The sequence below is a fragment of the Malus domestica genome, chromosome 11, assembly GCF_042453785.1.
Source record: "Malus domestica chromosome 11, GDT2T_hap1".
Lineage (NCBI taxonomy): Eukaryota > Viridiplantae > Streptophyta > Magnoliopsida > Rosales > Rosaceae > Malus > Malus domestica.
Genome location: NC_091671.1, coordinates 39,436,275 through 39,461,331, shown reverse-complemented (window position 1 = coordinate 39,461,331; position 25,057 = coordinate 39,436,275). Strand labels below are relative to the sequence as shown.

Sequence of the window (25,057 nt, the reverse complement as noted above, 5' to 3'; positions counted from 1 at the left end):
CGGCGATAAGTTACGTGCCAGCCGGGTTCACAACAAAACTTGCCGATACCACCTATGGCTACCTGCGCCGCGCCGCGTCCCCACTTCATACCCCAGCCTAGCCTACCCTATCTTAGCAATACTTGATTAGACTAAGCAACTTTCGACCATCGTTTAATGGATTTCACATTGTTTAGAAGAAATATTATGATCAGTCGTTCACGCTTTGTTAAAATTATCTTATCATTAATTCGTTGTTGATGTGGAAGTCAGACTTATAGTTAGAGGAGACTAAAATGTATTTGTGAGTCTTTCTAACCCCCGAAAAATGTGTATAATTATAGTTTGCCACCAGTCGTCATTCTTTAAAAAATAAAAATAAAAATAAAAAAAACTTATCTTATCATTAATGCGTATGGTCCATTGGGATGGGAAAATGATTCTAGTCAGATTCTTTTTCTGGGAATCCCATGATCGTGACCGTTTATCGTATATCGTGCGATCAGAAATCATTTTAAATTTTAAATTAAATATAAATAGTACCTAACGAAAACTGATCACACGATATACAATGAACGGTTATGATCACGGGATCCCCAGAAAAAGAATTCTATGAGGATCCTTTTCCATTGGGAATGAGGATCCTCTCCGGATCGAAGGTGGATTGTTTGCCCTCCTATTTCCATACTCTCCAATTCCCCTCTTGTTTGTGTGGTCACGGTTAAGCCACATCAACATTTTATATTCCTATTATTTTTTGTTTTATTATTTATATAAAAAATTAATATAAAATGTTGACGTGACTTAATCGTGACCACACACCGCAGGAAAGCATGGGAAGAGTATGGAAATGGGAGGGTAGACAATCCACCTCCTCCCCCCTGGGAATCCTCTTTATGAGGACCCTAGAGATCCTCAAATTGTGTCTGTAGTTTTCGTCTGGTACTATTCATATTTAATTTTAAATAAAAGTATTTAAAATGATTTCTGATCGTACGATGTACGATACGATGAACGAACACAATTTAGGAATCTCCGAAATTCTCACAAAGAGGATGCGGATAGGATCCTCAATCCTGACGTATATGCTTTGATGCATGGATTATCCCACATGCGACTCTAAAGTTGCTTAACTAGTAAGAAATGTTGATAAGAGTGCCTCACTAAAACAGCTCTCAACCCCTGTAGAACTAAACATTAATGACAATACATGAAGTCACATAATTTTATAAGAAGTGTAAGACAACCAAAGTTGTTCTCTATCGATTGACCATAACCCTCTAATTTTTGTTTTAAAAACGAGGATCAGCTGATGATGAAGCTACGATAGAAATGAGCACGTCACATATGATAACTGATAAGTCAATATCCTAGCAAAAACAAAAATACAACCAATATTGTGGTAGGAAAACATAATGCTTTATCATTACTTAACTTACTAAACATTTTTTTCTTTGATTACGATTTGTATCGGATTCTATCATGTACGTGGTGGGTTGGATAGAACACATTGTCACTCTTTCTTTCTTTCTTTTAACTCTTATATAGTTATATATACACATTACATATGTTGAGAATCGTATTCATTCCTTTCCTTTGTTGGACGGGTTGGACCGAACCACAAAACTCCAACGGTTTCCATGTCCATTACTCCAAGTTTCCGTGTCCCGTTACTTTACCGGCTTCCATGGTTTGAGAACCCGTCCGAATGGTTGCATTACGGTCTTCTGTGTCGATGAGCTCTTCACGCAATGCATTCCGGAAAATTGGCATTGATATGCTTTTCTTCAAGGACTTCAGGCAGCTAAGATCTCCACTCATAAGTTGTACCACCTGTAACCACAGTGCAATTTTAAAAAGGGAATTTTAACGAAAAACTCTCGGTACTGTTCACTTTAACGAGAAACCACATTTTTAACGAAAAACTCAAAGTTTTCAAACCATTTTCATTAGTTTTCCTTTAAAACCCATGTGCTTTGTGAAAAAGTACTTAGAAATGCTTATTGAAGAAGCGTTTGAATGTATTTCTCCCGAAAGCATTTCTATTGTCTAGAAGCACTTTTCAAACCTTTTTACAAAATGCAATCAGAAAAGCTATACCCCTTCCATAAGCAAATCCAAATAGGTCATAATTTATGAAACAAACAGAACAGAACAGAACATACCTGACTCATACTTGGCCGGCGTGTCGAGGACTTGTGTATGCATAGAGAAGCAGCCAACAATACGAGATTCATCTCGCGACGGTTGTACTCATCAGCTAGAGAAGGATCAACCAAGTCTTTGATTGAATTCTTCTTCAGCAAGGGCCTTGCCTATAAAAGTACAGAAATAAACTCTGCGTTCTGAATATTGTTCGACTTATTTAAGCAAAATTAACAAAACGAAGATATACAGCATATGCTTGTGGAATTCAAGTGAGAAAGAACAGTAGAAAACTTGCCCACATAACAAGGCTTTGCTGCGAGTAATCTAGAGCTCGTCGTCCAGTGACTAGTTCCAAGAGCACCACACCATACGCAAACACATCAGTTTTCTCATCTACTATGCCGTGCAGTAGGAACTCGGGCGCAAGATAGCTGCAAATTGTGAGAAAAATATATAAGATCAAGACAACTAGACAAGCTAAAATCTTTGATCGACAACAGAAGATGAAGCGATTATAAGGTTACATACCCAAATGTGCCCTCAAAATTTGATATAGTGTGGTGTGTCCATTTCTCCGGTAGCCATTTTGCAAGACCAAAGTCACAAATCTGTGCGGAAGTCATCCAGAATCAGTCGCCGTGTTCATATAACTTAATAGTCGAAGCAGAAAGAGTACAACAGAACAAAGAAATTCAAGCTACAAAACATAAAAGTTCAAAAGATCATACCTTGGCCTCAAAATCGTCGGTGAGCAAAATATTTGCAGCCTTAATATCTCTGTGGATAATTCTCCTTTGACAACCCTCATGAAGATATTGCAAACCCTTTGCTGCACCCACTGCAATTCTATACCGGATGCCCCAATCGAGTTTCTCTTCCTCCGAAGCTATAAAAATAAATGTCAGTAAACAGATATTACTTTTATTTACAAGACGATATAAATATATTCTAAACTACTCTAATTTATTGGGGAAGGGGATTAAAAAACTGTGGACTAACCATAAAGGACAGAAGCCAAGCTTCCCTTTGTAGACAGCTCAAGAACCAAATGCATGCCACCTTCAACCCCATACCCAATTAGCCTGGCAGTATTAGGATGATTCACATGAGCCATGATACCGATCTCCGCCAAGAAGTCGCCGGTGATCTCCTCCTGCGTTCCCCGGGTTAGCCGCTTGATTGCCACAGGTTGCCCATTTTGCAGACAGCCCTTAAAAACTTCAGCATAACCCCCCTTTCCAATCAGATTTTCTGTATCAAAACACAAGTATAACAAGGTAACCGCTATCACAATGCGTTTATAAAGCGAAATCGCTAACTAATGTTTCCGAAATTGGGATGCCGAAAAGGGAAAAATGTGACAAGTCTACTAACCGTGGCTGAAAGATTTGGTTGCGGCCTGCAGCTCATACAGGGAGAAGTTCTTCCACGGTGACTTGAAAGGGTACAGCATTTCAGCATCATCTGCCTGAAATTTCGGCCCGATAATCTCCCTCATGCTGCTGCTCATTCTCTTTGAGAATTTCCGCAGCGGACGCACTGTCGTGGCTAAAGGGTTTTTGGACTTGGATGTCAACAATTTAACAAATCCACCCCACCTAGAACTCTGTTTTGAATTCTGGTTAGCTTCTGAATCCGGCGTGGGCTCTTTCTCGGAGCTCGTTTCGGAATCCGAGCTCCGAAAATAGTCCTCAAGAACTCCCTTGGGAGAGTAAGCATCAGCCTTCTCCTCCATTTTTTAGAAAGATCAGAACTCGCCAAAAGTCCAAATCTTTTCAATTCACCGAGCTGTTCATCTGTTCCTCTGCATTGAAAAAAACGAAAAAATTAGCTGAAAATTCAGAAAATATTGAAAGGGTTGAGAAAAATTGCATAAAGTTCAAAACTTTAGAACAAAAGTGTGGGAATCCATAAAGTCCGGGTAAAATAATTAAGACCCAATTAAGATAAACAAAAAACTGAAGAATCCCAAGAGGCAGAACAACTAACAGAGCTCTGTCTTAGCATGCAATTACTCACTGTAGCAAAACTACAAACACAAAGTGTGCAAAAACTTAGATGCAAAACTAACAGAAAAACGTATGAGAAATTTTGGAACTTTGAGCACACCATGGCGACTGAGCAGAGAAGGTTCTGTTACATTCCCCATAGAAAAATGGAATCATTAGAGAGAGAGAGTGTGTGTGTGAGTTTTCAGAGATTTGGAAGAGGTGGAAGAAGAAGAAGGAAAACAGGTGGACCTGGATTCAGAGTTACTCTAACCGCTCCAACCGATGGCTTCCTTTTCAAGGTTTCCCGGTAATCTGTTCACAAATCATTTCATTTTGGTTTTTTTATCCATGGTCATTGAGATTAATATAAATTCCTCAATTTTGTGTTTGAAATTAAAATGGATAGAAGTAATTCTTGAAAATGTTCACCGTCAATCATTTTGATCATGCTATGAGAAACATTCATTAAATTGAGAGTATTTCTATCAAATCAATCTCTTATTTTGAATTGGTGGTTTCTTCAATTTTAAACATCAGAAATCATTTAAAAATAATAATATTTGATAATTAAAAATTGTAAATATTTTTTTTTAACAAAAGTACGATATTCATTAAACAAAACAAAATTCGTACAAACTGAGGATATTGTGCAAAATGGGTCTCGATAAAAACCTTGTTGGAGATTTCAACCTGATCGAAAGAAAAAAGTGTCCCGCACAACAATAGACCTATCCTCAAATGAACAATCCAACTTATATATATATATATATATATATATATATATATATATATATATATATATATGGTAGGCAGGGGGGTTTCTGTCCTGTCTATGTGGAGCGTATAACCCTAAATACGATTTGGTCCGGACATACATGGGATTTTGCGGTCAAAGTCGATTTGGTCTCCATTAGGATATGCCATGTTGGATAATCTAGCACGTGGAATTTGACGCTAAACCTTTTTTTTTTACTTAATTCAACGTCGAGATAATAATATTCGAGATTTGAATTCAGAATCTCTTTTAAATTGAATAAAGAATAAACCAAACGGTTGTGGATGACTCTTACGTTCACTTGAGTGAAACTTTAACCTCGTTCTCTTTGCTCCACGATATAATTTATAATATTTGTTTTAATAATTCTATTCTACGTGGGAAATTTTATAATTTGTAAAACAAAAGAGACTATGTAGCTTAAAGGAGATTGGTAAAATGCGGGTAGATATCTTAAGGCCAAATATATGTGTAATAGAAAGAAGAAGGAAAAAAAAAACAAATATACGTTGCATTTTCTCGTCATATTGTGGATGCAGATGATGTAAACTAATGAGAGAATCAAATTTGTGATATAAATGTGAATTCGCGGATAAAGTGTTCTACAGTCGACACTAGAATTTAACAAAAAGATTATGATTACCTTATGCGGCAGAAGTACGCGTTGAATACCAAGTTACCAACTAGCTTTTAGTGTAACAGTGCTTATCTTCCCGATATTAAAATATCTCTCAAGTTCAAAGTCTTCTTGTATGATGAAGTACACAAAGGTTTGGTTAACAATGTGAAACCTACCGAATGTAACTACTTATAAAGGGCTTAGATAGAAAATATATTGCTTTATTACTCTAGGAATCCTTAATGATGTAGTAATTCAAGATCGGAAATAAATTGAAGTAAAAACTAATCCTAAAGATTTTAGGATTTTTTTGTTTCTAAAGGAACAATATTGGTTATGGGAATACCTACTGAGAATATGATTAATTTATTTTTGGGCAAGTTTCCCTAGCGTGGATTTAAGGCTCGTTTATAAGTGCTTTTAAAATGACAGAAATCAAGTGCTTCATGCATAAAGCACTTAAAGTGTTTTTACAGGATTCATTTGAATTTTTAATAAATATTGATTTCATAAACATTTTTACCAAAAACGTTTTTAGTCATTCTAAAAGTAATTCTAAACGGACTCTTAGTATGCACTAAGCGGTGCCAATTTGTGGCAGTCTTCACTCTTGAAGTTAGGGTTTTGGACCTTTGGTTGTATAAGTTTACATACGATTATGCTAATTTTTAGTTATACGGGTTATTTAATATTTGTGTGGTTTTAGTCCGTTTTAGTTTCGTTTTCTTAAGATTAGCGTGCCCTGTTGATAAAAAATCATCATATATATGAGAGATTCTGTAATGTGTCAATAAATGATTCCGTACATCAATAATAATAAAATTAGTCGAAAAGATTTTTTTTTAAGTTTTCAATTAATTGTATTATTATATTTGGTGTACATGGTTGTGTTCCCGACACCCGGCACACTGAAAATTTTCTTCACATACAGGTGTGCCTATCTAATAGTGATGTGGACCTTTGCATAAGACTGCCCAAAGTCAATTCAGTTGAACTTGATAGGATTGGTAACCTAGCTTATCCCTGATGGTTGATGGTTGGTGCCTAATTAATAATTAATAATAATATAAATATAGAATTAACACACAATCCTAGTAAAATAATAATCATTATGTACAGAAGCAAAAGCAATACTGGTCCATGATTAAGACTTTATAAGGTGGTATATCGCATTGCTTTGTGATTTTTGTGTGGAGCATACCATGATTAAAGAGCTATACTGCTATATCTGCTAAAAGTCTGTAATACGAGTACATACGTCATATATGATTATACAAATAAAGGGACACTCAAAAGAAACTTTATCTCCACTTCTATAATGACATATAACATACTGTCTCGGGTTTCAAGCACATTGAAAAATCTCTCATTATCCGCACATGATTAGTTGATATAGTAGAATTCGGTCTTTATTTAGTTAGAGATCTCATATTCAACTCATGAGAAGGACTTACATGGCAAAAGGTCATTGCCACTATGGCGTTTCGTACCACGTAAGTACGTTGAAAATTATTAATTGTTTGTTGTAAAAGTTGTTTATTTTAAAAAATTGTTATTAGCACTAAAAAAAAATTATTTTGCATTTCAAATTTTTTATAATTAAAAAGAAAATACACTTGTTAAGAGTGCGTAATGACTTTTTGAAGTGCTAATAATAGTTCTCTTATTTTGTTTTAAGAGAAATGCTAAGGAGACTCTTTCAAAAGTAAGACTCTCTATGAACTCTCTAACAGCTCTTTGTCTTGTTGTCATCATTCCCTTCAATTCAGTCGACCGATCTTCTTGGCGAAACAAATTATCATTCATGAAATAGAATAAGGTAATTTAATGATTTATTAGGTTTGAATTTAACGTTTTTGTAACAAAATGAGGTGAAATGGGATGAAATGAGTTGAAAATAACAATTTCAACTTTCAACGGGCAATTAAATTAATAAGCCTAAATATTATTGGTTTCGACCCGATGAACACTTCGTTAGTGACTTTGTAATAATTTCAAATGCAATGATCACTCTAGTTCACTTTGCATGAAATATTCAAAACCCTCACGCAAGGAATTTAGATTATGAGAATGATTATGGACAATCTTCAATCGCAAATCAAGAAATCGTTCCAACTAATCATACCCATCATACAATATTAATACATTTTAATGTTGTCTTACATAAACTTGACAATTTTTTGTAAGACTTGATAAGCCAACATAAAACGATACGAAAGTAATAAGTTTCGGATCAACCTGTTAATGAGTGGATCGTTATTGGATCATGCATTAAGGATCCATTAACGAGTAAAGTCAAGTCATCTGTTATGAATCCAATAAGATATCGTTTGCTAGATCTAGACATTAGACATGATAATTAATTTCTTGCATAACCCCTTAACCCGACTCGAAACCACATGAACAGTTTATTAATCGAGTCACGTCACCTGCTAAGAACCCGTTAAGATAACGAACTTGACATGACACGACCCGTTTGTCACGCTATATATATATATAGTTTGATGCATAACTAATTATATATAATCCTACAGAGTCGCTTGTTTCTTAAGCTTATAGATCATACCACCAATCCATGAGTAATAATATAATTTTATGAAAAATAAAAATTATGTCGAAATGATTCAGAGACAGCTCTAAATTATGTATTCCGGTAGGTGGGGAATTTCAATCCAAGCTTATTTAAATCAGGGTCAGATATCCTAACTGACCAACGAACTCTCTTATTCTCACATTAAAACTTAAAATAACAGAAAAAAAAAATCGTTGTAAAATAAGTCTTAGTTTCAATTCACATGAATAGTGAAAGCGACATATATTTGAGATAGGTTCAGTATTTTTAATGAAAAATTATTCTCCTAGCTGTGATTTATCCCCGTTTATGTACTTAGGTCTATTGTGACACTATAATTAACTGCATTATAAAATCTTTATATATCGTCTCGTTTGTTAAAAAAAATAAAAGATTGACGGAGTACTGGTATTGAAAGTTCACATTTTAATTAATTAAATAAATTAAAATAGCTAATTAGGTTATGAAGGATCAACAAGGGATGCATGGCTTAATAACATATTAGCAATGTCTATATCAGAATAATCTGGGATATTCAAGATTATTCTCCGAAACTTGTCAATGGAATTTCTGCATGCGTAATAAATAAAAGAGGTTTTTTTTAGCTAAAATAATTTTTAAGATTGACGTAACTCTTCAATTTAGTCTCTGGCAATGAAAATTGATGGAAGTTGTCTTTGAGTTTGTCCACCATAAATTATTTTGGTCCTTCTAGGAAAAACTTGTCAATATCCTCATTAAGTGGATGGGTCGGTTTAACAAAAACATTTTTAAAAAAGTGGTCGTTCACGTGACAATTTAACGAGGATCTCAACAAAAATTTTCACGGAATGACCAAAATGATTTACGATAGACAAACTCATGGACCGCTTTTGCCAAATTTCATTGTGAGGAACAATGTGAGCCAATCTCAAAGACCATTTTGGCTAAAAAGCCATTTAAATTCCTCAACAAATATAATAGAAAAATAAGTTAAGCTCCTGCATTGCAAATGCTTATATTTGTTATTTGTTTCTTGGATAACAAGAAATTGCAGGACACAGTATTCGTGTGCAAGTTAGCATAGATTATTCTTTTTTTGGATTTTTAGTAATATCACACGCAATACCTTGTGGGGATGATATCAAATAATTGTCCATGTGATGTGGGATGCATTGAGGCAATCACAAGATAAGGAATTTTCTTCCCATTTTTGCGATGACATAAAACGATTTTTTGATCAATAATTAACAATAAATATTATAAAATCAGGGTCGTATACAAGAGAAATTTATGTCTTAACGTGTTATGATATGAGTAGACGATAAAGTTGATATAAAAAACATATATACGTGTTATTATTTGAGTGAAATAATAAAATTATGTGACGGTGTTTTAGTTACAACAAAAAATTGCTCCGCGTATGATGCCGAGATAATTGTTGAGCCAAGTTGGAAGTAGTTTGGTGTTGAAGTTGGTTCCTCCTTGTATTTTACAACAACTTGAGTAGTGAGAGGTGGATTCTCCTCTTTCTGGCTTTTTAGTTGAAAAGAGAGCTGAAAGCTTCAAATCTTGGATAGGGAGAGCATCCAAGTCCCTTAGATAGAATCCAAGTCACTTGCATTGCTTTTGTTGATTCACAAACAATTGGGTGCGGAACTGGTTTGCAGCTCAAGTCGTAGAAAATACTTAATTTTATTTTGAGAATCCACGTGAATTGATTGAGACTTGTTTATTTGATTATATAAGCAGTTTATTATTCGTAATAATTCTTTGAGCTAGTTTCAAGGTACCTCAAACATGTTGAGGTTGTCTATCAAACCTCGTTTTGAACAATCTGTATGCAATATACAATTGTATTCACCGAACCCGAATTCGATTCAACTTAATTTGAAAATCGAATAAGTTTATAGCTCAAGTAATTAAGAACATTCATTCATACTTCGATTACAATTAGATTTGGTTAATCATAATCCAATCCAGCCAGAAATAATGGTGAACAAAAGATAAAGAGAGATCAAGCTTAGTTTCTTGCAATCTATAGAAGCCCAAAAACCAGCCGAAAGACCTTGTCGACTTTAACATATTAAATCCATTGGGCCTAGGGTTAGCTACGTTGGAAGCATCCCCATTTTCACAACTCTGATTTTAATTGCTTTGCATACGAATGTTTTACATGGTCTTCTCTTCGTGACTCGAGAACGACTAACCAGATGATATCTTAAATCTCATACATTATTATATTATATGTTATTTTTCGTAATTGATTAAGAATACCATCACCGTTGCACATCGGATGAAGAAAGTTTCGTAAACCGATTATCCTATATGTCTCACTCATCACATGCACAACGAAATACTAAGACATGTAGTAGGCAGTGGTGAACTTAGGATTCTAATTTTGGGATGTTTCAGTGTTAAAGACTTAGAGTACAAGCTTTTTAGATAGAAACAGATTGTGAACGCGCAAATTATTCTTAGTTTATTTACGGAGGCATTTCGTTGAACATTTGGTGGGCTTGTTGTCGTCAGTCAAATTATGTTGCGCACATGTTAATAGATACGACATTTGCCGAAGCAACCTGATAAGTGATATCGAGAGAATTTGTCCAGTGCTGTAGGAACAACTTGTTGAGATATGCTTGACGAATATTACATCAAACACTTGGTAAGCATAAAAGGGACTCGTAACAAACATTCAAAGAGTCATCGAAAGACATTCACATGTATATTTTTCAAATTCTAAAAAGGTTTAGAATTACCTTGATCTCAAAATACATCCGCCTTAGTCCTAATTAGACACAATTTTTTTTCCCATGAGCTGAGTCACAGTGATAAAGTGGTTGTAGAAAATACGAAACAGACGAACGCATCCTAACGTTTAACCGTGACTAGAAAACAAAAAAAGCACACATTGGCTGGCATTCGGGATTTGGGAATATATACGCACAGCACACACTCGTTGAATTATAATTAACCGGCATATGATTAAAAATAAAAATGTATTATAATTTGCCAAATTGTTATGGAAATGCATGTCTATTATTAATAAGAACAATACTTGGCTGCTGAATAAAAATTAAAATGCATTATAATTTGCCAAATTGTTATGGAAAATGGGCATGTCTATTATTAATAAGAACAATACTTGGCTGTTGAAAATTCAGCAACCACTCATGCTTCTATCTAATTAGATTTGGACACGTGTCCAAATAATTGAAATTGTAAACACAAATTGGACACATGACCAAATCTTATTAGATGAAAGAAGCAATGAGTGCTGAATTTTCAGTAACCGCATATTGTTCTTATTAATATTCGTATATCTAACTAGAATCTCGTAACCTTGTGATATTATTTATGCACTTTTTCTTTCGAGCTGATGTTCCGTTGTCTAAAAAATATTTTTATTCGTATATCAATATAAAAATATAGAACAACATTGTTAAGTCGTGACAAGATGCTAATTAGGTATAAGATCAACTTGGAAAGTGAAGACGACTTTTCAACCAAAAGTAAGATAGTGTTGGCAATAACTTATTGGTTAATTGTATATCTTTGACTTTAACTATTGTGTGCACAAGTGTTATATTTTAAACGTGACACTAATATTTTGTTTTGTTACAGTTTGGTGCATGCATATTAGCGTGTGGAACTTTATTACAATACAATGTATTATTCTATATGCTATGCATGGATTGAGGTTAAGACATCAAACGAGACGATTGATATGCTTATTTATTTGAAATGAGAAGTAAAAAAACGTATGAATTTTACAATACAATAGATATTAAAGAATGAGCATATACAAGAATGTGCATGTATACGATCAAATACTTTTGTAATCAATCTAACTACGTATTTTTTAGTATTGGATTACTTAGGTTGTTTCATATGTGTTGATAAGCTCATGAAAATCTAGAATCGAAACAACCTTAGCCATCGTGGAGTGGTCCAGTAATTGAGACGATTTCTAGCCTCGTATTCCACACAGCACGTCATGCGTTTGATTTATAGCCTTGATGAATCATACGATGATGACAAAAAAGAAGCTAAAATACCTTTATGAATCTTCCCAATTCCCCCCAAAATAAACAACATGATGAAGCCCTAACTGATCTCTTTTTAAAAGGAAAACTAATGAAAATGACTTGAAAACTTTGAGTTTTAATGATAAGGACAAAATAAAGGGTAAAGTGAATAGTACCAGGATTAACTTTTTAGTGTAAAAATGTGATTTTTCGTTAAAGTGAACGGTACCGGATGCTTTTCGTTAAAGTTCCAATTTTTAAAAAAATGGAAACAACCTCAACACCCATTACCATATATATAAATATAAATATAAAAAAGTAAATTTACTCATATGTAAATATAAAAATATAGAATAACATCGTTAAGTCAAGACAAGAAGTTAGGTATGGAATCAACTTGGAAAGTGAAGACGACTTCTAAACCAAAAGTAAGACAGTGCTGGAAATAAATCCTCTCTGAATCCTCTCTAGATCCTTAAATTGTGTTCGTTCATCGTTCGTACATTGTACGACTAGTTTTCATTAGGTACTATTTATATTTAATTTTAAATAAAAGTATTTAAAATAATTTCTGACCGTACGATGTACGATGAATGACACAATTTAAAGATCTCCGGAATCTTCACAAAGAAGATCCGAAGAGGATCCTCATTCGGAAATAACTTATTGGTTAACTGAATATGTTTGAATTTAAATATTGTGCACATGTGTTATTTTTTAAACGTGACACTAATATTTTGTTTTGTTACAGTTTGGTGCATGCATTTAGCGTGTGGAACTTTATTACAATGTATTATTCTATATGCTATGCATGGATTGAGGTTAAGACATCAATCGAGAAGATTGATATGTTTATTTACTTGAAATGAGAAGTAAAAAAATGTATGAAGTTGACAATACAATAGAGATTAGAGAATGAGCATATACAAGAATGTGCATGTATACAATCAAATACTTTTGTAATCAATCTAACTACGTATTTTTTAGTATTGAATTACTTAGGTTGTTTCATACGTGTTGATAAGCTCATGAAAATCTAGAATCGAAACAACCTTAGCCATCACGGAGTGGTCCAGTAATTGGGACGATTTCTAGCCTCGTATTCCATACAGCAAGTCCTACGTTCGATTTCTGGCGCTGGTAAATCATACGATGATGACAAAAAAAAGCTAAAATACCTTTATGAATCTTCTCAATTCCCCAAAAATAAACTACGTGATGAAGCCCCAACTGATATCTTTTAAAAAAAAATGGAAACAACCTCGACACCCGTTACCATTAAAGGTTAGAGAATTCAAATCTTCTTCCATGCAAAAAAAGCTGAAGGACTACTTGTATACCTTCTGGAAGGAGAATCGTTGTTAAAAGGTGGTTCTTTTTGACCATTTTTTTGTTTTACTCGTATTAATATTTCGTTTAAAATATCGTTACAATGTCATTTCTTCCACGGAATATTATGTGTTCGGCTTCAGATACTACAACAACAACGTCTTCTCACTTAACATTGTGTGACCAATTTTAAATACCGCTGCAATAACGTTTTCTCTCAGCTCGCCACCTGCTCCAACTCAGTCATCCCCAGTTCCGTCAACCGTCAAATTGGCTGGCTGGACTAAATTATCCAGCCGCAGTAGGCACTTGTTCTCCGCCGCAGTAAGCAATTTTACTCCGCAGCAGTATGCCCATCCAAAAAGCCCCTTATGAGACCGTAATGTCCTCCTCCTTCCTCTTCCTCTTCCTCCTCATCCTCCTCTCCTCCCTCCCCACCCCATCCCTCTGCCAGCTAAACGCCACCGTTCCGTGCCCCCTCAACTTCACCATCCTCCGCCAGTTCGACCCGGGCTCCCGCAACCGCAAACGCTACGACCGCAACACCGAGTGCCAGTACCTCGTCCAGGGCCTCCGCTTCGTCGACTCCGATTACCTCCGCCGCACCGGCAACTTCCTCCCCCCGCTCAACGCCTCCGAGTCCTGCTGGGTCGATTACCAATCCCTAGCCAACGAGTTCGTCCCCAATTTCGACATTCGCGCCAACTGCGGCTTCCAGACCAGCTGGATCTCCGAAGGATGCACGAACGTCTCCACCCGGTCCCAATTCGAGTCCCAAGTGGGAAACACCTCGCTCAGCGACGTCGCCGCCGCCTGCAGCCAGTCTCTCGAAAACGGCTCGCCCTGCGCCCTCTGCACCACCAGAATGTCCTTGCAGACCTCGCGGTTGACCGGTGAGTCCGTCGGAAACGTCTCCACCTGCACTGCGTACCCGGCCATTTACGTGGCGGCTTTTGTCGGACCGATCGATATGGGCACCGCCGAGTGCTTGTTCTCGCTCAGAAGCCCGGCAAAGAGCTCCGGTAAGAAGAAAAAGACTGTAATTTTGATTGTATTGGTTGTTTGCGGCGTCGGATTGCTGGTTGTGATCGGCGGCGTTTGGTTTTTGTGGCATAAATATGAAGAATTTATGATTAGGAAGAGGAAAAAGGATGCTAGTGATAAAATCGAGCAGGGATTAGGTTCTGCTTTAGATTCAATTAGTGGAAGTACTAATTTAATTAAGTTTAAATACGAGGAGATTAGTGCTGCAACTAAGAATTTCTCTAGGGAAAATATAATTGGGAGAGGAGGATATGGGAATGTGTACAAGGGAATTCTGGATGATGGTTCTGAAGTTGCTTTGAAGAGGTTCAAGAACTGCTCGGCTGCTGGCGACGCGAATTTCGCCCACGAGGTTGAGGTGATTGCGAGTGTTAGGCATGTCAATCTTCTTGCTTTGAGAGGTTATTGCATTGCCACTACTCCTTTGGTGGGTCACCAGAGGATCATTGTGTGTGATTTGATGAAGAATGGGAGTCTCCATGACCATTTGTTCGGTTCGTTTGAGAGCAAGCTTAGTTGGCCTATTCGTCAGAGGATCGCGCTGGGGACTGCGAGGGGATTGGCTTATTTGCATTACGGGGCTCAACCAACTATTATCCATAGGGACATCAAAGCTAATAACATACTTTTGGATGAGACATTCGAGGCCAAGGTAGCAGATTTTGGGCTTGCCAAGTTTACACCTGAGGGAATGACGCATTTGAGCACGAGGGTGGCTGGAACAATGGGTTATCTTGCTCCAGAGTATGCGTTGTACGGGCAGTTGACAGATAAAAGTGATGTGTATAGTTTTGGTGTTGTGCTCCTTGAACTTTTGAGTGGAAAGAAAGCGCTCCATGTGATTGATGATAATCAACCGTCACTTGTGACTGATTGGGCGTGGGAGTTGGTGAGGAAAGGAAGACCGCTGGATGTTATTGAAAATGATATGCCGGAGAAAGGTTCACCCGAAGTTCTAGAGAAGTATGTATTGATTGCCGTTCTTTGTTCTCATCCGCAGTTGTATGCTAGGCCAACGATGGATCAGGCTGTGAAAATGTTGGAAACAGATATATCGGTTCCATCAATTCCCGAAAGACCAATTCCCCTTGTGGCAAATATTGACGATATTGAAAGATATAGCAGCAGTGGCTCAATCCAGCTCTCTACTACAGGTGGTTTTCAGACTTTTACATTCGATAGTAACCTACATTCTAACCCTAATAGAGACGGGGAAAGTTCCGGTACCAGAGAGAATGGTGGTGACTTGTGAGTTAATTAACTCGAAGAAGAAAGGAGTAGCGACACTGTCTTTGACAGTTTCACTAATAGGTATGTTCACCCTGATTTGTTTTGTTGGCGCAAATTGTGTGGTTTTGTATTGAAATTTCTCACTGTAAATATGAAATAGATGTGTGATCAAACCCGATTCTTTACTCAAGTCAAATAGAACACATTAAACATATATTACTGTCATTGTCATCTGTTGCTTGAGCCCCTAGAAGATACCCAATATGGAAGCTTTGTCAATGTCACACTTAAGTTATTGAAGCGTAATCCGAAGATGTCAACTTCGTCCTCACATCGTAGGGTCGTAGTTAAATGTTATCCTTTTGCTACGAGGATCTGATGTTCTTTTTGTTTATTGTGGATGAATACATGCTAAGATGCGTAATTAATAGCGGTCATCGTAGACTGGTTGGTTTAATGGTATTGATGTATATGTTCGATTTGTTATTTCACAGTCCAATGCAATGAAATCAAAAACCAGTACAAGGTAGGTTGTCTCATGTGACACATGAATCGTCTTTTCAAGGACCAATTCTTACTTCCGGCTGCCTGTTTACGTCCCCACCCCCGTCGCGTCTCTTGTAAGTGTGACGCAATATGTGGGCGGATGGACATAAGAATTTCTCCGTCCCCTTAATCTTTGCCTATAATTTGTTTTGACAGAGTGGGCACTGGTGTCTCAAAGCTGTCAATGCGTATGGGAGAGGTAGATCTGCTGTATATGCAAATTGTTTTCAAACGTAGGAGTATGATTAGGCAGCTTCACTTGTCAAATGTCTTGGGTCCACAGCCTTCTCACTATAGAGCTCTGCTCACCCGCACATTTTTCTTCACGTTTGAACGGTTGAGATTTAACCAAATTTTTTTTTTTCAAGTGTGAACCATTCACTTGTGAAGAAAAAATGTGCGGGGAGATTTTCCACCATCAATCAAATTTTCTGTTTAGATATTCTTTTCAAGTCTAAAGTGCGTGACTAATTGGACTGAAGACCGCAAATACTAGATTATCATTGTGATTACAGATACATTTTTACTTTTAGATATGTCTAGTTCAACAACTCTGTCATTTCATTTGAATTTGTGTTCCTATCTTATTTTCTGGGTTACAGACAAATGGAGTCTTGTAGCAACGTCAATGTCTGATCCCTGCACCGGGTGCACCCTAATAGAGCCGATGCACCAACTCTGTTGACATACCAAGTCCGTCGACATACCAACTTAGTCGTCCACTGATATTGTGACATGTAGATTATTAGCTGCTGATATTATAACATGTGGATTATTAGCACCGTCATGAGGGTTAGATAAGATCTAACCATAAATAGAAAATTAAGAATCCGGATCCTCTTTGTGAGGATTCTAGGGATCCGTGAATCGTGTCCGTTCATCGTACATTATGCGGTTAGAAATTATTTTAAATATTTTTATTTAAAATTAAACACAAACAATATCTGACAAAAAATAACTATACGATGTACGATGAACATATACAATTCACAGATCTTCAAAATCCTCGAATCGGAGAGGATCCTGTTGGGAAAATTAAAATGAACAACGCAAAAGCTTGCCTATTTAATTCAAGGTGCAAGGCTGTAAACCCTGAAAAGTGAAATAGAACCTTATGTTTTGTCTATTCTGATAGAAGGTGAAATCGTGAATATGATAAATGACTCTTTGAAAATGTTTTTAAAATGATTGAAAGTGTTCTTTATGAAAATATTTTTTAAACCAATTTTTAGTTAAAACGTAAGAGAATTCTAGAAAAACACTTGAAGTACTTTGTACAAGAAGTACATAATTAGTGTTTTTTGCAGGAAGCACTTCCGTGCCTTTGAACTCAGAAATATTTTCACCAAAAGTGTTTTTAGTTATTTTAAAAATACATCTAAACGACTTCATTAACATGATTAGGATCTCATAGTTGATATTTTTTTTTTATAATTTTTGTAATTAGTTTAATTTAAGGGAACTTTAACGAGAAGCTCTTGGTACTGTTCATTTTAACGAAAAACCACATTTTTACACTAAAAAGTCAATCCTGGTACTATTCATTTTACCTTTTATTTTGTCATTTTCGTTAAAATTCAAAATTTGCAAATTCTTTTCATTAATTTTCCCTTAATTTAATCAATTAATTTTGTTTTTTAGCTTTTGTTCATGTAAGGAAGCTCAAAGCTAACAATCAAAGGTGAACTTTTTCTCCAAAGAATGGTTGTTCAATGGTTGAATTTTCCTTATTAAGAAAGTGATATATCGTTACGTTTCTCTTGGTATATGTTTTTCCTACCAAAAAAATAAATTTCTAAAAATATTAAATATCCGCCGAGATTTATTGGTCCAACAAATTTTCAGATTTTCGGTCTAAAATTAATAATTGCGGCAACCCCCGGCTAAACAAAGAGACAGAAGAGCAAATAATCAATGGAAAATTGGAAATTCTCATAAAGCTTGGATTTTTTTTTCCCGAAATGGCCATTAATCGGACCATAAAATTAATTAATTTCGAAGTAAAAAAAAAAAAATCAAAAGATTATAAAAAGAAAGAAAATTAAAAGATTTACTGGCAGCCACCTTGAGCAGACCAGACACCAGACCACGTTCCACACCTACATCAGCACATCTTATATTCTCTCTGGTGTTTATCTGATCATTTTTCCTCTTATTCTTACGTGTGTATGATATTTCAATCTAATCTTAACTTGACTAATTTTGAGGATGAGCTTTGGCGTAATGGAAATATTGTTCATTTGTGACAAAAAAGTTACGGGTTCGAGTCATGAAAACAACGTCTTCGCAAAGCAAAGGTAAGGTTGGGTACGAGAGATGTCTTCCCCTGACCCTCACAAAGTGGGAAACCTTATTAGCCTGGGGTCGCCCTTAACTTGATCAATCTTAAAATGAATCTGATCTAAACGAGAGGAGATTCTTGAACTTGAATGCAGACAAAGAATACACTGCTCTATCTAACTTGATACGGCATGATATTCCTTTTTATTTTTTTACTTGCGCGGTGATTTTACTGTCTGCATCGTCTGGCATGCAATTGGTAGCAAAGCTTTTGAGGAAGTAAATTTGTAACTACTTGGAACACCACTGTCAATGTGAAGCAGTGCCTAACTTTTACATCCCTTCTGGCACGTTGAAATCTCTCTCTCTCTCTCTCTCTCTCTCTCTCTCTCTCTCTCTCTCTCTCTCTCTCTCTCTCTCTATCTATAAGAAAGAGAGCTTCCATGGTTTCCATTATTTCATAGTTTCTGCTCACACTTCCCATCTCTTTGAATCTTAGTTTGTTTGCTATTTATACAAGTTCTTCGAAGCCGTTCGAGTTAAAGTTTTGTCAGGAGCCTTCTTGTTAACCTTGTTGCCAAACTCCATCTATATAACTCAGGCAGGCATGGCAACCAAGGAGGATGTGGAGAGTGATGCGCAGGAGGGAGTACGAGCGCCGCTTATGGCGAACGTAGCGGGATCAGCTGGTGGAAGCGGGGGAGGGAACCTGTGGATGGTTTATCTCAGCACATTTGTTGCAATTTGTGGCTCTTATGAGTTTGGATGCTGTGTAAGTGATTGTTGTGCGTTTTTTTTTATCTTTTTGTTAAGATTTTAGAGAGACGTGCCAATGGTTCACTGAAAAATTGGGATGTTTAGATAGTATTTCTAACACTCTTGTATCGCTTTCAGGCCGGTTATTCTTCGCCTACTGAGTCCGCAATCCAGGAAGATCTCAGTTTATCATTATCTGAGGTATGGAAGTGATTAAAACATCTATAACTCATCCAAGCTGTTTAGTTTGGATGGTTAAATTACGAGTCAAAATCCCTATCTGCAGTGAGATATGAATGACGGGACGAACTTTCTTACATCTGGGACACCATGGTAGCGGTTGGATATCCCGAGCCAGCGAACTTCCATGTGCTTCAACTTTTTCATGTAACAATTGTGTTACTGCCTTGGGATATACAACCACCTTGGCGTCCCAGGTGCGTTTTGCATTGTCTGCCGAGCCGGCAATACAGGCGAAGCAGACCTACACAGCGTGCGTGAATAGTTTCAGATTCAAGAAACAAAGCGTAAAAATTAGTATCGAATACGATTAAGTGATTTGACAGTACAGTGGGAGAATTTTCTCGAAGCAATTCGATTGTACTTTCAGCACAATGCTTTCGCAAATTTTCTTTCAGTTAACCTGCTGGTTTTTCCTTTGTATGCAGTATTCAATGTTTGGCTCCATTTTGACATTTGGTGCAATGGTAGGAGCTATCACCATCGGACCTATCGCCGATTTTCTCGGCCGAAAAGGGGTATGAATTCAAAATTCGTGTTCAGAACTTTTAGCACTAAAACTTGTGCTGTTTTAATTGGTGTTCTATTCGCTATCTAACGATATCTTCACTGTATAATTGTATGCAGGCCTTAAGAGTGTCATGTGCTTTCTGTGTTGCAGGTTGGCTTGCTATTTACTTCTCCAAGGTTTGTATCATTTTGCACTTGAATTTCTCCGTGCTTTTGGATACCGAGCAAATGTTCTACTCTGAAATTTGAGCTTATTCGTGTTCGTCATTTTTCTCCGTTGAAGGCTGCTTGGTCGTTGGACATTGGGAGACTGCTAACTGGATACGGAATGGGAGCCTTTTCGTACGTGGTGAGTTATTTCCCTCCTCTATAACTTGAGTATTATGTTCCTGACAAGTTATTAACCAAGTCTGATGTGTTATTGGATGAATGACAATTAAGGTACCTATTTTCGTAGCGGAAATTGCACCCAAAAATCTTCGAGGAAGATTAACTGCTGCAAATCAGGTAAACATGTAACAAGAAACGCGATCCTTGAAGCTAGTTAGTAACAATATTTTTTGAGTTTGTTTGGATCTTATCTAACTTCTTCATTTGCTCATCGTATAGTTAATGATCGTAACTGGAGTGTCTGCTTCCTTCATAATCGGGGTATTAGTAAGTTGGCGGACATTAGCATTAATCGGTGAGTTATTTTAGACAAACTGTGCTGAATTTGAATACCCTATGTTATCAAATACAGTAGCAGAGAGGGTTCATTTGTATGGTGCTCGCAGGACTTATTCCCTGCGCTGTGACACTTCTTGGTCTCTTTTTCATTCCCGAGTCTCCAAGATGGTTGGTAAGAACTTCGCTTTTGTTTCCGCATTTACTTAAGTTAGTAGCATTAGACGCAGTGAAGACATTGATTACAGCTTCATCATCAATGCAGGCAAAGATAGGACGGTATAAAGATTTTGAAGATGCGCTACAGAAACTGCGCGGCAAAGATGCTGACATATCTGAGGAAGCAGAAGAAATCCGGGATTATATTGCAACTCTTGACTCGCTCCCTAAAGCCAAATTGCTGGATTTGTTTCAAAGAAGATACTGGAGCTCACTCGTTGTAATGGCTTCTCTCTACATCGCTTGTACTGACAGTTTTGTTGTCTTTCTTTCTCTTCCGAGTAAAACTTTTCTTTGCTAATAAATTTTGTTCGATCAGATCGGAGTTGGGCTGATGTTCTGTCAACAACTGGGAGGAATCAACGGGGTCTGTTTCTATGTGAGCGATATTTTTGAACAAGCAGGTATGAAGACCCCGCTTTAATCTATTTTTTTGGTATTTAAAGCAGATAATCTTGTTCTACGGTTGAAATGTAAACGTTCTATTTCTCAGGATTTTCCTCCAGCATTGGAACCATAACTTATGCTATCCTTCAGGTTCGGAAGTGCTACCGCGGGAGCTCTTGAATTTTTTTAATCTTCCTCCATTGGGCGCATCTTGACGCGGTTCTGTTTTACAGGTTATAGTTACCGCCATTGCTGCAGGCGTGATGGATAAAGCTGGACGAAAGCCTCTAATTTTGGTAAACTAGTGCAAAGCTTTAGCTCTAAGAATGTTCCGAGACAAATTCCAATTCGTATCAGAAGGTTTAATTTTTCCTTCCTATCCTAGGTCTCTGCAGCCGGGTTGGTGCTTGGCTCTCTCTTGACGGCAGTTTCATTCTTTCTGAAGGTAATCCTCAAACGTTGACCCTAACATCTTTCGGTATAAGGTTATCCAACATAAGTCTGACAAGAGATCGCTCTTTGTGGACCAGGTTCATGAATGGGCACTCAACGCAGTTCCCATACTTGCTGTAACCGGCATACTGGTACTTCATTACCTTTGTGGCGACATGTTGCCCACGCTCATCTCTCTTTTGAAACCAAGCTTTTGTTTCTTCTCCTTGAATCTTTAACCGTTCGTTTATGAATTCAGGTCTACATAGGAGCATTTTCGATAGGAATGGGAGCAGTTCCTTGGGTTGTGATGTCCGAGGTATAGGAAATGCATACAATTTGGCTCATTTATCCGTCCATGACTGCGTTGATCATGTCACCTATCTAAACAAATTTACTGTCTGCTGCAGATATTCCCGATAAACATTAAGGGGCAGGCCGGAAGCTTAGCAACGCTAGTGAATTGGCTCTGCGCATGGTTGTGTTCCTACACTTTCAACTATCTTATGATTTGGAGCTCCTACGGTAACTACATTTTCCTTTCTTGCTACAGAAGCCAACTCTTTTGGAAGCTAAAAGTTCATGCTTAAGGATTTGCAGTTTTGTAGAGCTGATGATTTACTCGCGCTCGCGCGCGATTTTCAGGTACCTTCATTCTCTACGCCGGAATCAACGCCCTGGCGATTTTGTTCGTGGTGGCGCTGGTGCCGGAAACGAAGGGGAAAACCCTGGAACATATTCAAGCAGCCATAAATAAATAGAACTGAAGAGCATTCTTTTTAGAAGATAAATCCTCATTCAAATTAAAACCACAAAATTATTGTACTGCTATTTTTACGATGATTAATTAAGTTTTATTTAGGGTAAATTACATTTTGCATCATCAGATTTCAGTACAATTGCAATTTTATACATTTTAAAACATTTTACGTTCATATGTTTACTTAATATTTATTGTAATTTCAAACATTCGTCAGGTAAACCGTTAATTTGACTGTTAAGTGATGATGTGACAATGATAGAGTCTCGACTGGTCAATAAATTATAAAATAAAGATATAATTATTTAAATAAAGCCAAAATAAAATAAATAAATAAAACAAAAAGAAGATTGCTAGTGCTGGCTGGACTCAACACACTCGACGGCGAGACTATCCTGGCTCCTATCCAAGGTCCGACCCGACCTCATCCTCCCTCCACAACCCAACCCCGGCTCGCCGCTGGACTTCCTGGAGCCACCGTGATTTAGGCCTCCACGGTGTTCTTCGACACTCCGACATCAATCTTCGGGCTCCGTCTCTGGGTCGTCATTGGAATCATCGTCGGTACTCTGATAGTCCTGACCCTCTTCCTCCTCTCCCTCTGCCTCACCTCCCGCCACCGTTCCCGGGCCTAGAAGGCCCAGCCCAAGTCCGCCGCCGCCGTCCAGCTGGCTCCGCCTAACCACATCCACCACTGCGAGGTCCGATTTCTCCCCGAGTTCTTCGATTCTTGCTCGAACTCGACGGTTTTCGAGTGGAGCGGGTCGCCATGGCCTGCAGCAATTTCGCCCATTGGACCCCTGTGCGATTCTGAAGCCGACGATGTGAATCTTGGTGAGATGGCGGCATCGTCGTCGTTAAATCTGAAGAAGAAGAATGAGGGATTGTGATGGATAAAGTGGATGAGAGGGTGCTTGTATGTGGCGTGCGAGATGAGAGAGAGAGGAGAGAGGAGAGAGCAGAGGAAAGCCTGCATGTTGGGCGTTTCATCCTGCTTTTCTACATATTTTGGGACTGCGGAAGTGAGGATTTTAAGAGTGGGATTTGGGAAGCAGATGATATTTGCATCTGGGTTCTGCTGACGAGTTTTCAAGGGGGGTGAGAGTGAGAAATTTGGTGTGTGGGATTTGTTAAGAATGGAAATTTCATGGTGCTAAATGCTAGAGTGATTGGGGGTTTGGAGCTGGGAGGGATTTGAAGGTGTTTCCATGGAAGATGGAGATGCAAATTGGAAAGATGGAGATGCAGAGAGAGAGAGAGAGAGAGAGAGAGAGAGGGGTAGCTGGACAAAGAAAAAGGGAAGGTTTCGTTTTTAATTTAATTTTTTTTAATATTTAATTATTTTGGTTTGCCACATCACCAAAACATATTAGTTTTATATTTGTCACATCATTACTTAACGATCATATTAACGGTTGGACTAATAAATGTATGAAATTGCAATAAAATGATAAATAATGTATGAAATTGAAATGTTTTAAAGATATTGCATGAGGTTGCAATATCATCCAAACTTGAAGGGATAAAATGTAATTGACCTTTTTTTTATTGATTTAAATCGGGCATGTCCAATCAATCACGATGACAGTTTTGTTTGTTTCTTTCTGGGTAACGCCTGGCAACAACGATGTTTGACGTGTCATGATGTGAGAGTTAGTGCGTCAAAGTGTTAGAAAAACGCATGTCATGACTTGTCTTGACACAATGACCTTTGCATCATGGCACACTAGAACTTTGATGTTGGCCACGACATGACAAGCGTCGCGAATTGTCGGCATAATGCATGTCATGACACGCCATGCATTATGTCGACAATTCGAAAGGCTTGTTATGGTGCCACATTGCGAGGGTTAGCGTGTCAAGACAAGTCATTACACACCATGCATTTTTCTAACACTTTGCCTACTATTTCAGAATAATTAAAAAAAAAAAGATCTAGGAAATATATGAAGCGTTCTTACCGGTAATAACCTTCGTAAATATGTAGCTCAGAAAATGAATATGTTCTTACCAGTAAGAAGTTGTATAAATATTCAACTCAAATGATTGAATGTCTTCTTACTGGTAAGAAGCTGTGCAAATAAAAGATGCATGTCATGACTTGTCTTGACACGCTAATCCTTGCATCGTGGCACGGCAAAACATCGTTGCTGGCATGCGATGACATGTCATGGCATGGCATGCATTTTGTAGACGTTTTGCATGCTTGTCATGACTTGTCTTGACATTGCAACCCTCTCATCGTGGCACGCCTAACTATCGTTTCATATAGGTTGTTTCAACCTTCATCGGAAATTTTCGTTTGTCCCTATTAATGACATTTATTTCCCTAAGGCCCTTGAGCTTCCTCATGGCGTTGTGATTAAGTTATTTAAAGAGAAAAGTACAAAGGAGGGGGGGCATGTAGCTAAAATCTGTGATGAAGGTTGAAACAACCTATACGAAACGATAGGTAGGCATGCCCAAAAAATGGGACTTTTTGTTTGTCTCGATTAATGCCGTTTATGTCCCTAAAGCCCCTGAGCTTCCTCATAGCGTTGTGATTAAGTTATTTAAGCAGTTGA

General features: G+C 37.4%; 3 protein-coding genes across 6 annotated transcripts; 2 read left to right on the top strand and 1 right to left on the bottom strand.

Moving 5' to 3' along the window:
• Window positions 1-1,376: 1,376 nt before the first annotated feature.
• On the bottom strand, window positions 1,377-4,571 carry LOC103449080 (receptor-like cytosolic serine/threonine-protein kinase RBK2). 2 transcript variants are annotated; one of them, XM_008388359.4, is made up of 8 exons: window positions 4,368-4,571; window positions 3,502-3,931; window positions 3,127-3,378; window positions 2,856-3,013; window positions 2,656-2,735; window positions 2,423-2,558; window positions 2,145-2,294; window positions 1,377-1,812 (listed from the first exon to the last, which is right to left on the bottom strand). In XM_008388359.4, the coding sequence occupies exons 2-8, from the start codon at window positions 3,860-3,862 to the stop codon at window positions 1,627-1,629; spliced, it is 1,323 nt and encodes a 440-aa protein (XP_008386581.3). In that variant the 5' UTR covers window positions 3,863-3,931; window positions 4,368-4,571; the 3' UTR covers window positions 1,377-1,626. The 2 variants fall into 2 exon arrangements, with proteins under 2 accessions (XP_008386581.3, XP_008386577.3); XM_008388355.4 differs by having other exon boundaries at window positions 4,237-4,381.
• Window positions 4,572-13,540: 8,969 nt separating this feature from the next.
• LOC103449082 (probable LRR receptor-like serine/threonine-protein kinase RKF3) lies at window positions 13,541-17,174 on the top strand. 3 transcript variants are annotated; one of them, XM_070808330.1, is made up of 2 exons: window positions 13,541-15,778; window positions 16,400-16,813. In XM_070808330.1, exon 1 carries the CDS (start codon window positions 13,773-13,775, stop codon window positions 15,717-15,719), a length of 1,947 nt encoding a protein of 648 aa, XP_070664431.1. In that variant the 5' UTR covers window positions 13,541-13,772; the 3' UTR covers window positions 15,720-15,778; window positions 16,400-16,813. The 3 variants fall into 3 exon arrangements, with proteins under 3 accessions (XP_070664431.1, XP_070664430.1, XP_070664432.1); XM_070808329.1 differs by lacking the exon at window positions 16,400-16,813 and adding an exon at window positions 16,846-17,174 and having other exon boundaries at window positions 13,547-15,778; XM_070808331.1 differs by having other exon boundaries at window positions 13,547-15,778; window positions 16,192-16,794.
• A 1,237-nt stretch (window positions 17,175-18,411) lies between these two features.
• On the top strand, window positions 18,412-22,601 carry LOC103449083 (sugar transporter ERD6-like 7). The gene is made up of 17 exons (XM_008388362.4): window positions 18,412-19,295; window positions 19,418-19,480; window positions 19,948-20,037; window positions 20,147-20,206; window positions 20,313-20,378; window positions 20,471-20,536; window positions 20,639-20,714; window positions 20,806-20,870; window positions 20,961-21,134; window positions 21,234-21,318; window positions 21,408-21,451; window positions 21,535-21,597; window positions 21,687-21,746; window positions 21,832-21,885; window positions 21,993-22,052; window positions 22,144-22,258; window positions 22,379-22,601. The coding sequence occupies exons 1-17, from the start codon at window positions 19,131-19,133 to the stop codon at window positions 22,492-22,494; spliced, it is 1,422 nt and encodes a 473-aa protein (XP_008386584.3). The 5' UTR covers window positions 18,412-19,130; the 3' UTR covers window positions 22,495-22,601.
• The last annotated feature ends 2,456 nt before the right edge of the window (window positions 22,602-25,057 follow it).

Bases quoted from the DNA above. Each gene is read 5' to 3' on its own strand.
- LOC103449080 (XM_008388359.4), bottom strand. From the start codon at position 3,862: ATGGAGGAGAAGGCTGATGCTTACTCTCCCAAGGGAGTTCTTGAGGAC. The intron at 3,379-3,501 runs GTTAGTAGACTT...GTTTTGATACAG, and splicing joins AACCAAATCTTTCAGCCACG to AAAATCTGATTGGAAAGGGG. The intron at 2,295-2,422 runs GCAAGTTTTCTA...GTACTTTTATAG, and splicing joins AGCAAAGCCTTGTTATGTGG to GCAAGGCCCTTGCTGAAGAA.
- LOC103449083 (XM_008388362.4), top strand. From the start codon at position 19,131: ATGGCAACCAAGGAGGATGTGGAGAGTGATGCGCAGGAGGGAGTACGA. The intron at 20,537-20,638 runs GTAAACATGTAA...CTCATCGTATAG, and splicing joins GATTAACTGCTGCAAATCAG to TTAATGATCGTAACTGGAGT. The intron at 21,319-21,407 runs GTATGAAGACCC...TCTATTTCTCAG, and splicing joins CGATATTTTTGAACAAGCAG to GATTTTCCTCCAGCATTGGA.
- LOC103449082 (XM_070808329.1), top strand. From the start codon at position 13,773: ATGCCCATCCAAAAAGCCCCTTATGAGACCGTAATGTCCTCCTCCTTC.